Source organism: Pogona vitticeps, chromosome 2, assembly GCF_051106095.1.
Source record: "Pogona vitticeps strain Pit_001003342236 chromosome 2, PviZW2.1, whole genome shotgun sequence".
In the NCBI taxonomy this organism is placed as follows: Eukaryota; Metazoa; Chordata; class Lepidosauria; order Squamata; family Agamidae; genus Pogona; species Pogona vitticeps.
The window spans coordinates 229,034,601-229,048,115 of NC_135784.1; the positions used below are offsets into that span (position 1 = coordinate 229,034,601).

Sequence of the window (13,515 nt, forward strand, 5' to 3'; positions counted from 1 at the left end):
GATAAAATATTTGTAGGTGCCATAGTCAATCAAGTTTTCAATGGATTCCAAAGATGAAAGCATTCATGCATAAAAGGCAATGCGATAATTATGATGGGCAGACAAGATAATGGAAAAAATCTTAGCCTTCCTTTAATTTTATGTATCAAGTACTAACTTGACCTAGATAACCTGCAATGCTTCACCACATTTACTGCATTATTTTAGCATTTTAATTATTTAGGAAAATTCAATTAATTCAGTAGGCATCTAGTAAGCAGGACCAACCCTCCTGCATCTCATAGCTTTTTTTAGATACTGCAACTCTGTGCAACATTTTTAATATAAATATGTAATTAAGTCTGAAATCCATTCACTCTGCAAGTTTATTAACCTTTGCTGATTATGCAAATTGTAGCTGTGAGGCTGTCGTGACATTTTCATCATTTTAAAACAGCTTGTTTTAAAATTTTCATTGTAATCTTTATGGACGGTGACTACAGCATGGAAATCACATACACCTCATTCCCAAATTCTGTTACTAATAAAATAAGGGAAGTGTTTCCGACAAACAGAGATTAGACAAAAGAAACAATGTGATCAGAAGAACTTCAAACAGGCCCCCGGGGGGGGGCATGTTTTGTATATTTGTGTTTGTTGTCTGGATTATTAAGGAGGTTTTAAAAAAAGATTTATAGGGCTTTCTTTATTATGTTTTTATAAATAATTAATTAATAAAAATAATTTAAAAATAACAAGATATTTAGTTGTACATCATAGACTGCTAGACCACCTGTATTTTCTAATTCGGTACTTAGACCTAGGAGCACACTGTTCATAGAAAAGGGACATGAAGGTTATAACTTATGTTTGAAGTGTCTAAATTTCTATCAGCACACTGATGTGGTATATGAAAAGAGCACAGAAGCTTTGGATCGGGAGCACCACGGGTCCAGTTCTCCATTTAGAACACCATTTTTAATTTGCACAGGAAACATGAAAATAACCCAGAGTTCTACATCAGAAATAGTCCACTATGTATGCGCAGAGGAATCTCTGAATCCAAACCGTAATAATTAAAGTGTCACAGTGATAGTGTAAGTATACCCTAGCAGTTCTTAAAATTTAAACTTTCCTTTCATTATTAATTGTTGCAGGACTGAAGAGAATTACATTGCAATAGCATAAGTTGTATCTTCAACTTAACTCTTAGGAAGCATATGAATTATCTTAAAATATCTCAACTATATACTTTTTCTTCTAAAAATTATTTCTCACTTCATCACTTCCATTCTTGATCCTTTAAATCACTTTGAACCCAGAGTGTAATTCCCTCCTCCATGAATTATACTAAACATTTGTAACAACAGGTGTTTGTCAGATAATCAAGAGACTAAAACACTGATGGGAATGAAAGCAGTGGGAAAGGGTAGCTTTTGAAGGAGGGGAATGGCAAGGGAATGGCTAGTAACACCCCCTCTCTCAGCCTCTCTGTATTGCCAAATGATTATGCTTGAAACTACAAGACAACATTCTCTGCTATACAATTCAGAGGTTCAGAGATGCTATGAAATAAAATCTGGTAGGAATGAGTTGGAGGAGAGTGAGGGAAAGTCTCATTGCTCAAGTGGAAGTCTACTTTCATGTCATTGGATTTCTTCCCTAAAACTCCACGATAAGGATTTCCAACTGCATTTTCAAAGACAAGTATAAAGAGTGCAACACCCAGAAGCAGTTTATATTTAATTTTCATACAGAAATTCTCTTTTTAAGAGTTCCTAACCTTTTTATTAATTCTGAATGTAGCCAAAAGTGAAAAATACTGTGAAAATAAACACACACATTTTCAAAATTATGGTCTATTTTCAGCTATAGCGTTATATATGAAAAACAAATAGTCTGCAACGATTTCTTTCCTGAAATTAAAGGACTGTTCAACTGAATGCCTTTGATATATTAAAGTTTTTCTCTGATTGTTTTAAACAACTTTACCTTGAGCTAGTCGTTCAAGTCTCTTTCCATGTTCTGGAGGGATAGCATACCTGGAATTTACATAAATGATAAAATATAGTTGAGTTTATAGGCGCACCATTAGCCAATAAGTAAAAAAATATGTACAGAGAAGATAAAAGGAAAGGACAGAAAACATTTTAATGTATTTTAATGCCACATTTATTTACAAGTAAAATTTAAACTGTCCAGCAGTAATGTTTTACTTTTTTCTAAAGAAAGGTAAAATACTTCGAACATCAGTAAAATCCAGCCAGAAAAATAAAACCACAAAAGCTGCCATTGGCACAGCTATGACATACTAGCAACAGCATTGGATTAAATACAGTCAAAGAAGCCCCAAGCAAAAAGCTGTCCAAGGAACAGCTTGATACAGTGGAACAAAACTGTAGGAACCAGGACAGCTTCCTTGGGGGAGCATTTCACCATTTGAAAACCACATCCAAAAAGACCTCACCTTGCCCTTATCTAATCATATCTCATCAGACAGAACTCTGGCACAGTGTTGATAAAAAGTCATAGAAGACTCGAACAAAGAACGCTATTTCTAGTGAGTCAAACCATTTGTTCATCAAACTTAAACTTATCAAATGTGGCTGGCAGTGCCTCTCCAAGATTTCAGGTGGTATTTCCTCCTAGCCCTACCTCATGGTGATGTGCATCCAATGTACTTGAAAGAACATGCTCTAACCTCTGAACTACAATTCTATTACAGAGATGATCTCTAAGTCATTTTGATCCAAGCTGTTTAAGGGAATGATGGGCGACAACTGGGGTGAAGGTTGTTGCCCATCCTTACCTTAAACAGGCAGAGGATGGGCTGCATAAATCCCCATCCCTTTTATAGACATTCAGCCCCCACATTTAAAAAAATCCAAACAATTTTTATAATAATAATAATAATAATAATAATAATAATAATAATAATAATAATAATAATAATAATAATAATAATAATAATAATATAATTTATTGTCATTGTAAGTATATACACAGTATACCATACAACGAAATTCACAGACACCCAGAGACCAGACACATGCACACACATAACATTCCCCAAACACTCCCCACCCACTAGAAGTCCCCCACTAAAAATACAAACATCTACACCTCAGGCCAAGTAACACAGTCCAACTAATTATTCACTACTGGTGGTCTTTAAGCTCATTATTAATTGCAATTATAGCTCTAGGATAACAACTATTTAGAAAACGTGTGGTCCGAGTCGTAATTGTTCTATATCTTCTGCCAGACGGTAACAGTTCAAAAAAGTTATAAGCAGGATGGGAAGAGTCTCTCAGGATGCTGTGTGACTTCCTCAGACAGCAGGATGTGAAGATGTCATTCAAGGTTGGTAGCTGGAGCCCGATGATATTCTGGGCAATTTTAATGGTTCTCTGTAGAGCTTTTTTGTCCGCTACAGAGCTACTCCCAAACCATGCCAGAATGCCATAAGTTAGGACACTCTCAATGGTGCTACGGTAGTAGGACAGAAGTAAATGCTGTGATAAATTTAACTTCCTGAGCATTCTCAGGAAATACAGCCTCTTCTGTGCCTTCTTCACTAGTATGTTGACATTTATATTCCATGAGAGGTCCTCTGAGATGTAAGTACCCAGAAATTTAAAACTACCAACTCTCTCCACTTCCTCACCGTTTATGTACAGTGGTAAATGTACATTTCTCTTCCTCCTAAAATCAATTATGAGTTCTTTAGTTTTTTTGATGTTAAGTGTGAGATGATTTTCTTTACACCATAGTATCAATCTTTGTACTTCCTTTCTATAAGCAGACTCATTGTTCTTATTTATGAGTCCCACCACTGTCGTATCATCCGCAAATTTAATAACTGCATTGGTGTTATATAGTGGGGTGCAATCATGTATGTACAGGGAATAGAGGAAGGGAATTAGCACGCAGCCCTGGGGAGCTCCTGTACTTAGTACCAGGGTAGAAGAATGGTGGGATCCCATCCTTACTGACTGTGGCCTATCTGTCAGAATATCCTTTATCCACATGCAGATCTCCTGAGGTAATCCCAGGTTGATCATTTTTAAAAACAACCTATTTGGTAGAATGGTGTTAAAAGCAGAGCTATAATCCACAAACAACAGCCTCGCATAAGTTCCCTGTTGTTCTAAGTGGATCAATACAGTATGGAGTACGATGAACACAGCATCATCAGTAGATCTATTTCTCCTGTATGCAAATTGCCATGGATCCAAAGAAGGTGGAAGACTAGCCTTAATGTAATCCAGCACCAATCTCTCAAAACATTTCATAATAACAGATGTTAAAGCTACTGGTCTATAATCATTGGGAGATACCACAGCTGACTGCTTCGGGACTGGCACTATAATAGATGTCTTCAGGCAAGTGGGGACAGAACACTGCAACAAGGATAGATTGAAAATATCCGTAAAAACTCCAGCTAATTCTGCAGCACAGCCCCTAACAACTCGTCCCATGATTCCATCTGGTCCAGCTGCCTTTCGAATATTAATATTCTGGAAAGCGTGTCTCACATCTGAAATCTGCAGTACTAGTGGTTGTCTGTCAATGGTAGATTCTAGTGATGTATTATGGACAGTAGGTGCTGGAATAATGGTTGTTCCTGTTTCCACCTCAAAACGGCTGAAAAATTGATTTAACTGCTCAGCCAAAAAATCACTGCTGCTACACAGACTGTTTTTGTTACTCTGACCAGTGATTTGTCGTAGGCCGTGCCTACGACACACTCGGCGAGTGTCAGAACTTTCAAGGTGTTGTTCAATTCTCTGGCTGTACATAGCTTTGGCATCCCTAATGCCCCTTTTCAGTTTAGCTCTGGCCTCTCTATACTGTAGTTCATCACCAGAATGAAAAGCAGCATTTCTGGCTTTTAATAAAAGGCGCACTTCTCTATTTAGCCAAGGCTTGTTGTTAGAAAACACTCGTACTTGTCTTGTGGTAGTAATAACATCGATGCAGCTTTTGATATAAAACAATTAAACTAAAACCTAGGGATTTGAGTAGTCTGAAGGTTACCAAAGCAGGAATGACTACAGCTACAAGGAAGTGATATAGCTAAAACACCACCAAAAGCTGGCAGAAATATATACAGTATATGGTTAAATATATATTTTAAAGTTTGTTCTTTTTGGCTTTCCAAACAGCATAAAAATGTATTTATTCAAATATTATACTAAAAGAGAAACTTTGCAATGAATCTATACAGCATTAACATTTAGAGGGTACCTTACAGGCATTATCCAAAAAAGTAAACATTAGCTCCAATTATTTTAAAAGGAGAGAGTTCAATACATATATTTTTAGACACATACAAGATCTTTCATGCCACTAAAGACTGAAGCTGGACAGACAGATGGAAAGGACAGCACCTTCATTCAGCGTAAGTAATTCCATTTTTTTATGTGGCAGGGCAGTACAGTCATTTAGACAGGCATCTGATGTTTAACTTGCTGTGCAGTACTGCTTTTAATCTGTATCTTTTGTAATGTTTATGTTTTTAATGTTTTTAAAGTATTCTACTGATTTGTATGGTTTTACAGTGAAGCAATATTTGTTTGTTTGTTTGTTTGTTTGTTTGTTTGTTTGTTTGTTTGTTTGTTTGTTTGTTTGTTTGTTTGTTTAATATCCCGCCTATCTGGTTGGTTAAGTTGGCTAAATGTTGGTTCTATCTGTTTTTATTTCTTTTAATAACTGTAAGTTGTCTTGAGTGCTATCTTTTAACGGAAAGGTTGGGTAGAAATGTAACAAACAAACAAAGTATAGTTTTTCACCAAAGTCAAACAGATTTGAAGAAATGTGAGTCACTTTATGTTATTTCTGTCTTAACAAAGCATTCTGAAAATACTATTCTATAAGACTTGACAAATAAAACAACACTAATCAGTTGTTGCCACATTAGTGAGACAATGAGAAAAACAACTGAAGTTAGGGAAGAAAAGACAGTAGATTAAAAAGGAGAGAGTAAAGTGTTATTAAAGGGGGAAACTCTTATCAATGATAGAATTGGGGTGTAATCATATTCATCCTTACTTAGAAGTGAAGCTCACCAACTGCAATCTTACTCCCAAGTAAATATGAGTAGGTTTGAAGCCTTTGAATAGAAGACCAATGAGGAAAAGATCAGCTTAACCAAGATGCCATATCTTCAAAGGTAAACATTTACTTGAATGCGCTGGTGAAAAAGACAGGTGCCAAAAGCTATCACAATGGAGTGATTATTGGCAGGGAAAGGGTTAGTCATTTCACGATATGCTATAAGCCCTCCCTATCAACTGAGACTTGAGGAGTAACCGTGGGGTCCTTTGCTACCATTCTTTTTCTCAGCACTTAACACTCCATGTAGCCATTGACAGGCAAGATGACAAGGTGTCAGTTTGTAGGCAATGCATAATGAACACCAAAATACCACCAGTGAAAATGTCAGTCTCTTCTTGCTTGATATTATTTGAACTCCTTTTAGCTTCAAATGTTAAGTACCTACTGAGTGCTAAGCACATCAATAATAATGTTGACACCCAGGAAACATTGCTGTTATAAAAGCTTGCAGCGAATGCACTTCAGGTTTACTTTTTTTTTCTTTCCCCTGTAATAGTAATGCTCACTTACATAAGCATGGCTTTACTTATTCATGAGTCCATAATTTGAGAAACCTGTTCATATTACCAAATTGGGAAAAAGACACTTGAAAATTTTAAAAGAGGCATGTGGCCTCTCAAATACTGGGATTATTAAAAAACCCAATAAAAGATAATGACCAAAATATACTATTAGAACAGTTAGGATACTTTTATGAATACTAATAGGTAGTAGGTATTTAGATCTCATGGAGCAGCAGAGCTGAAGATATGGGTCAAACAAATTATATTTCAAGAATTTATTCTCTTCTAGATTATATAGGAACTCAAAAGATGGGTTGCTTCCCCACAGAGAATTCTGTCGATACATTTAATAAAAGCAAAAAGCAAAAGCAAAGCGTGCTGCTTATATACCACCCCATAGCGCTTCAAGCACTCTCTAGGCAGTTTACAAGTTAATTATGCAGGCTACACATTGCCCCCCCCCCAGCAAGCTGGGTACTCATTTTACTGACCTTGGAAGGATAGAAGGCTGAGTCAACCTTGAGCCGGCTACCTGGGATTGAACCCCAGGTCGTGAGCACAGTTTTGGCTGCAGTACAGCAGTTTAACCACTGATTGCACGGTGTTAAGTCAATTCTGACTTATGGTAACCTTTCTCAGAGTCCTCTAGCTATAACATACTCAGAAATTGTTTCCTAGTCTCCTCTTCTGGGAGTGCTCTGGGATTCTGCAACTTGCTCAAGACTACATAGGTTGTCTCTTCTCCCAGAAAGCACAGTGGGGAATCAAACCCCTGAACCCAGCTCCATAGCCAGGTGCTCCAAAATAGTGACTTATCCAGCCTACTCTATCTAAATCAAATCCCACCTTTCTCCCAAACATTTATTTATGTATTTCTTTATTTAAAATATTTTTACTCTGCCTTTCTACTTTAAAAAGGACCAAGGCAGTTTGCATCATTAAGACAATATTTAAAAGCTAAAAACAATAAGTATACAAATATTTAAAAAGAATCAAACAACATACAAAAATGGTACACAGAACACCAAAAAGACATTCAAAGCAACAAGGTATAACACTCAATTTAAAAATTCCTCTCAGAAGGCCAATCACTAACGGAAAGCCTATCTGAAGAGAAAGGTCTGTATTGTAAAGATATGTCTCTGACTATAGCAGAAGGTATTGTGCATTTACTCATCTTCATCTGATAGCTGCACAGTCTTCCTTTTTTTCCTGTGACAAAATATTGATGGCAATTGTACATTTGCTGCTATATTTGCCATATCTGTGGCAGATCTTCATCCTTTCTCTAGAAAATCCCAACTTGGGATATTTAGTAATTTTAGCTATGTGACAAGGATGATTCTGTGATCAGGCAAGCCAAACATTTGAAGCAGGGGTTGCCAGCATCATGCCACCATTTTGTGTCCTTTTGCTTATGCTCAATAGATATGCTAATTTTCTACACATACAACATTTTTCCACCATGTAAGCCTTTCTCACTAAGATATAATGCAGCTCACACAAAGTCTTTTTTTTCTGATGCCTTGAACAGGGTGTTCCTTATTCTGGCAAATTGAACTGTTTATCGTGAAAAGTATATCTTGTACAGCTTTATTGCAAGTGCAGCATGTGAAATAGTGAGAGCAGAGGCTACAATCCTCAGCTAAAAAAATTCAGATGAATGGAAATGAAAGGTAGCCATGAGAACAAACAATAACACTCTGGCCAATATGTCCCCTTTGTTAAACAGCAGCAGCACTTGTAATCTGCTACAGTGCTGATCTGCTCTGCCAGCATGTTAATTTAAATATTCATCATGTTAGTGATGGGACAAATTCATACTTGTTGAAAAACAGCCTTGACAATTGCTTTGTGTTGGGGTGAGAAGTGGTTGACTGATGAAAAAAGGAGTCAGCTTCTGGGATTTTTCCTTGCTTGGTGTCACTTTATGAACGGAGTGAGCACAAGAGGGCTCCTGTAGACCATCTTGACTGCTGCCATTGGTGTTGTCAACATTCAAGCTGCCCTTTGCTATGTAAAGCTTGGCATCTTTTTTCCTGCTGGCAACACGGGCATGATATTGTGCAGCAATGTCATGCCTTTTCCTGGCATTCTGAATCATGAATGCAGAAGCACAATATCCCACATTCATAAAGAGGTTTTTTTGTTTTTTGTTGTGGACAAAAAGTGAGTATACTTATCACAGAAATAAATGCTGAAGCTACAGCATTGAACACAGCTAAAGAATGCAAACCTCTGTAAACATAGTCAAATGTCTGCAGCAACATAAACACACAGGATCCCTTCATTTGCTCATCTTAAATAAATATTAAAAGGCATTTTGTACTATATATAGATGATTTTTAAAAAAATCTCCCCCAAATTTTTTTCATCCAAGTTATTTCCAAATTATTGGTGCGGGGGACACTTCACCATGAGCTAAAACTACCTTAGGAAGATGCATATTGAAACTGCTGCCCTTCATACGTATGCAGAAATAATGAATAGAGTTAGAGAAAATTTTCAAAGGAAGCACTGCTGAGTTATAAATCTCCAGCTCTAGTGTAATATAGAACTTTGCAGCCAAATCATTAAGTATATCTGTTTGTGTGCCTTTAAACACCACAGACAAAAAAAAATTGTCTGAGCAATTTAGTTCTGATATGTCACTGTTGTAATATATGTTGCCTAAGACTATTTACGTGGTTTTGCAAACTAGTTTCAACTTACCATGTCCATCTTACTCTTTTTTCCATGGCCCACATGACATGTTTTTATCAGGGGAAAATTAATTGAATGCAAGTTGGTTGCAAACCATTTAATATTGTTTAAAGACAGAGGCTGTTCCTTCCAGAGCCTGCACAAGCTGATTGCTCCAACTGCAAACAATAAGCAAAATTGCAGGTGCACAATGTACCAAAGACTACTTATTACAATACATAGTTGTGTTGGACAACTGTACTGCACAGAAATGCAATTAAAATTGAGTTTAGAATAAAATATGCTGCACCTAACAAAGTGTCCCAATCAGCAAACTACCGTCCATCCTATTGTTCTCCTTCTCTGTAGTTTTTCCCCTGATCCTACCAGTCATTCAGTATAGGATAGCTACTATATATGTTCATTGCTCACTGCACCATTGGTAGAGGTCTATAGGTCTTCTCAACTGCATGTTTTATATGCTTCTGAAAATCTTCCACTTCTCCCCAAGCATGTTAATTCCTCTGTCTTTCAGGAAGAAAGAGAGAAAGAGCCGTCATTGCTCTTCAAGAAGTAAATGCTCCAAATCTGTATGTGCAAGCCATTTCTGTGTCAAGGGCTATATATCATCAACATGAATTCTGGAACATACATGCAATGCTCATGACTAGAGATGGGGGTATTTGTATATGAATATCCCCCCACAGGTGCAGATAAAGAGCGTCAGCCCCCTGGGCCAGACCGACCACTCACAATTCCGCCATTGCCATGGACTATGGACTCCGTTCCTATCGCTATACAGAAGGAAAAGGACCCTGCTAAACAGAATGAGCTGTGGTGTGAGGAGAATAGGAGGTTCTGAGAAAGTATGAGCAATGCTCTTGTGTCTGCCACAGGAAGATTCTGTGTGCTACTGACTAACTGTTAGGAATAAATTTCTAGAATGCTCTGAAAAGGAAACATGGCTCAGGTGTGAGAACTTCCTGGGTAGCCTCAAGCACAATTACTGTTAGAAGGACTCCCAAAATTTGTCATCAGGCTATGGAGCCTGAAGGATTCGAGGAAAAGCAGCTTATAAATAAAACTAATAAATAATAAAGAAATTGTTTTTAGGCATGCTAGTCTCACACATCCATTGGTGCAAGAGTGACTCAAGACAGGGCCCTTCAACATCAGTGGAAACAGGCAGAACACAACTTCAGACTCAGGTAGGCTTTCCCCAATCAGGTATGTTAGGGAAAACTTTTCAAATACAGAACTTGAAAGATAGTCATACAGAGGGGAAAGGTAGAATCTGTTCTCACTCATCTCAGAGTGCAGGACATAACAATGTGCTCAAGTTACAGGAAGCCAGATTTAGACTATCGGGAAAAGCTTTTTAACTGTTAGCACAGCAGGACAACGGAACCAATTATATTGGGAAGTGGCGAGAGCTCCAACGCTGGAGGCATCCAAGAGAAAACTGGACCACCTTCTTGTCAGTTCTGCTTTGATTTGAATCCCTACATTGAGCCAGGGGTTGGACTCAACAGCCTTATAGGCCCCTTCCCACTCAATTATTCTATGATTTTTATTTCTCTATTTAATAGCTACTCCAAATTCCAATTCACAATATATTTGGATACTGTTTAAATGCTACAATAATAAAGGTAAAGGTTCCCCTTGACATTTTTAGTCCAGTCGTGTCCGACTCTAGGGAGCGGTGCTCATCCCGTTTTCAAGCCGTAGAGCCAGCGCTTTTCCAAAGACAGTTTCCGTTGCCACGTGGCCAGCGTGACTAACTACAATAATACTGTGAGGTAAATCTGTTTCCATTGTAACCTTTAAGAACTACCCTTTTTTCTAGGAAACTGGTGTCACTTACAGGCTTCATCAACAAATGTGTTTAGTAGTATGAGGTTAATAACTTATACTTTCACATTAACATTATAATCATCACATGTTTGCTACCCTTGAGTAATTCTGGTGTTTTAGATACAAATGACCTACTTCTAAAATATCCAAGTGCAACATTGAAAAGGCTGCATTTCTGACTGAAGTTCCAATATATTCAAGTTTGTAAAATTCATTATTTCAAAGCAAGGCATACATTTAAAAATGAAAACCTTAAACATATGTTACATCAACAATTTGAAGTTAGAGTGCTGTACATCATTACTGTCAGAAAATAATAGCTTTCCTGTCCATTTAAATAAAAGTAATTAACCTTGAAGTAATTAACTGGTCAGCACTGTGTTTTCCTGTGCTCTTCATTCTAAACTCTATTTTAATGAATTCCACATTTCTGTGAGATTCCAGGGTTGTTAATAACCTTCATTAGTCCATCTGTCCAGTATACTGGACAGTCTGCATTGACCATATGGGACTAAAAACCACAATGCAGCATGGTCTGAGGTTAATTAATCCCTCCTGCAGACCAAAGCTGAATAGCACCAGAACACCCTGTGCTCACTGTTAGATTCCAAGTATCCAGCCACATACAGCCTCCTTATTCTGATATATATTTTAATGATGAACATCCTGCTCCTCTTTTGGCCCCACTGTATGGCCAAAATCCTGTTGTTTAGCATAGTAAATCAGACCAAAGGAGGTCCATTTAATCAATAGGGATTTGCTGAGTCAACCCCTCTGTACATTCCATTGATTCAGATGGACCCAGTCTAGTGTAATTTACTCCTCTAAGCAATAGGATTTTGGTCTTTGTCACTGAAACTGTACTGTGCTGAGGTCTTCCAAAAAGGGCAGATTAAAATCAATGATTTTCTTTTCTTTTTTAACAAAAATAGATTTAAATCACAATTTAAATCACCATTTTAATTTTTTTAAATCATTTTTTAAAAAATTTAAATAATTTAAAATAAATCTAATTTTTAAAATTTACATTGTGATTTAGATCATGATTTAATTTGATTGATTTAAACCAAATTCACTTTGCTCTCAAAGCTCACCATTTCCAAAATATCCTCCTCTTTCTTTATCTGACGGATCTTAACTTCCCTCCCTTTATCTTCTCCTCCAGGACTGTTTTGTACAAACATACAAGGTTAAGTATGCATGTAGATGTGGATATTTAGTAATAATACTGTGATGCTCAAGACTCTAGCAAGCACAAGAGACTTTGATTCTCTCCTTCCAAAACATGTCTGACTAACGCAGAGAACAGCAAACTTGTCTTTTTTACTCATGGCATGTGTCTAATCCACCAAACTTAATTCTTCCATCATACTGCCCTGTTTCCCCAAAAATAACACCGAACCTGAAAATAAGACCTAGTAGAATTTTTCAGGATGCTCATAATATAAGCCCTACCCCCAAAATAAGCCCTAGTTAAGTGAAACCCCGCCCTCCACCATTGTGCAGCAACCAGATGACATGACTGTAAAATGAAACATCCCCTGAAAATAAGCCCTAATGTGTTTTTTGGAGCAAAAATTAATATAAGACCCTGTCTCGAAAACTGGAAAACATGGAAAACTGAAAGCAGAAGAATTTGGAGAGAAGAGAAAAAAGGAAAAACATTGCAGCACTTTAAAAACTAATTCTTCAAACAGTGTCTAAAGAAGTGGCTTTTAAGTTGCAAAAAGCCATACTGAAATAAACTAGCACTATTAGTCTTTAAAGTGCTACAGTATTGATTCTATTTTTCTTTCCATTTCTTTATTTCTTTCTTCCATCCATCCAATTTTGCCAAGAAGATGGGCTAACAGCCATTTATTTGGAAGTCACAAAATACTTTTAGAGACTCGAGCCAACTCCACTATATTCTCCACTATCCTCATTCCATCCTCATGCTTCTTTTCATCCTCTCCCCACAACATTCCCCATTTCATCATTCTTGCTGAGCTCACATATGGCCATAGGTTTAGCCAAATACATACTTTTATCTTCTAGCCTTGAAAAATGAAGACATCTTTGACAAAATTATCATAAAGATTTAACTTGCCAAGATTTTGGTTCTCCAAAATGGAGATAATTAATACTGTAGAGATCCATATCTTCCGTGTGCCATGCAAACGTTGTTTTCCACATGCCAAAATACAGATACGGAGTGTTGACTCCCTCAATGGAGATTCCACATTCCTCTTCTACAATATCTAATATAGTGTTGAGATGAGCAATATTCCATTCATTAACATCCTGAAAGAAAGATATAGGAATACAGGTGATAAGTAAATCAAACAAAAAGAAATTCATGCCATACACTTCTAATGAAGACATAAAACCCATGTTT

General features: G+C 37.0%; 1 protein-coding gene across 22 annotated transcripts in view; it reads right to left on the reverse strand.

The window, feature by feature from the left end:
* Nucleotides 1-13,515, reverse strand: part of KDM4C (lysine demethylase 4C) — a 345,084-nt gene that overhangs the window by 288,567 nt on the left and 43,002 nt on the right. For all 22 annotated transcript variants that reach the window (XR_013541488.1, XR_013541487.1, XR_013541486.1 and 19 more), the window contains 2 exons: nt 13,228-13,421; nt 1,972-2,021 (listed from right to left, as the gene is read on the reverse strand). Coding sequence is in view for 16 of the 22 variants with exons in the window: in XM_072992136.2 (XP_072848237.2) it covers nt 1,972-2,021; nt 13,228-13,421 (244 nt within the window). In the remaining 6 variants the exon portion in view is untranslated. The remainder of the gene's footprint in view (nt 1-1,971; nt 2,022-13,227; nt 13,422-13,515) is intronic.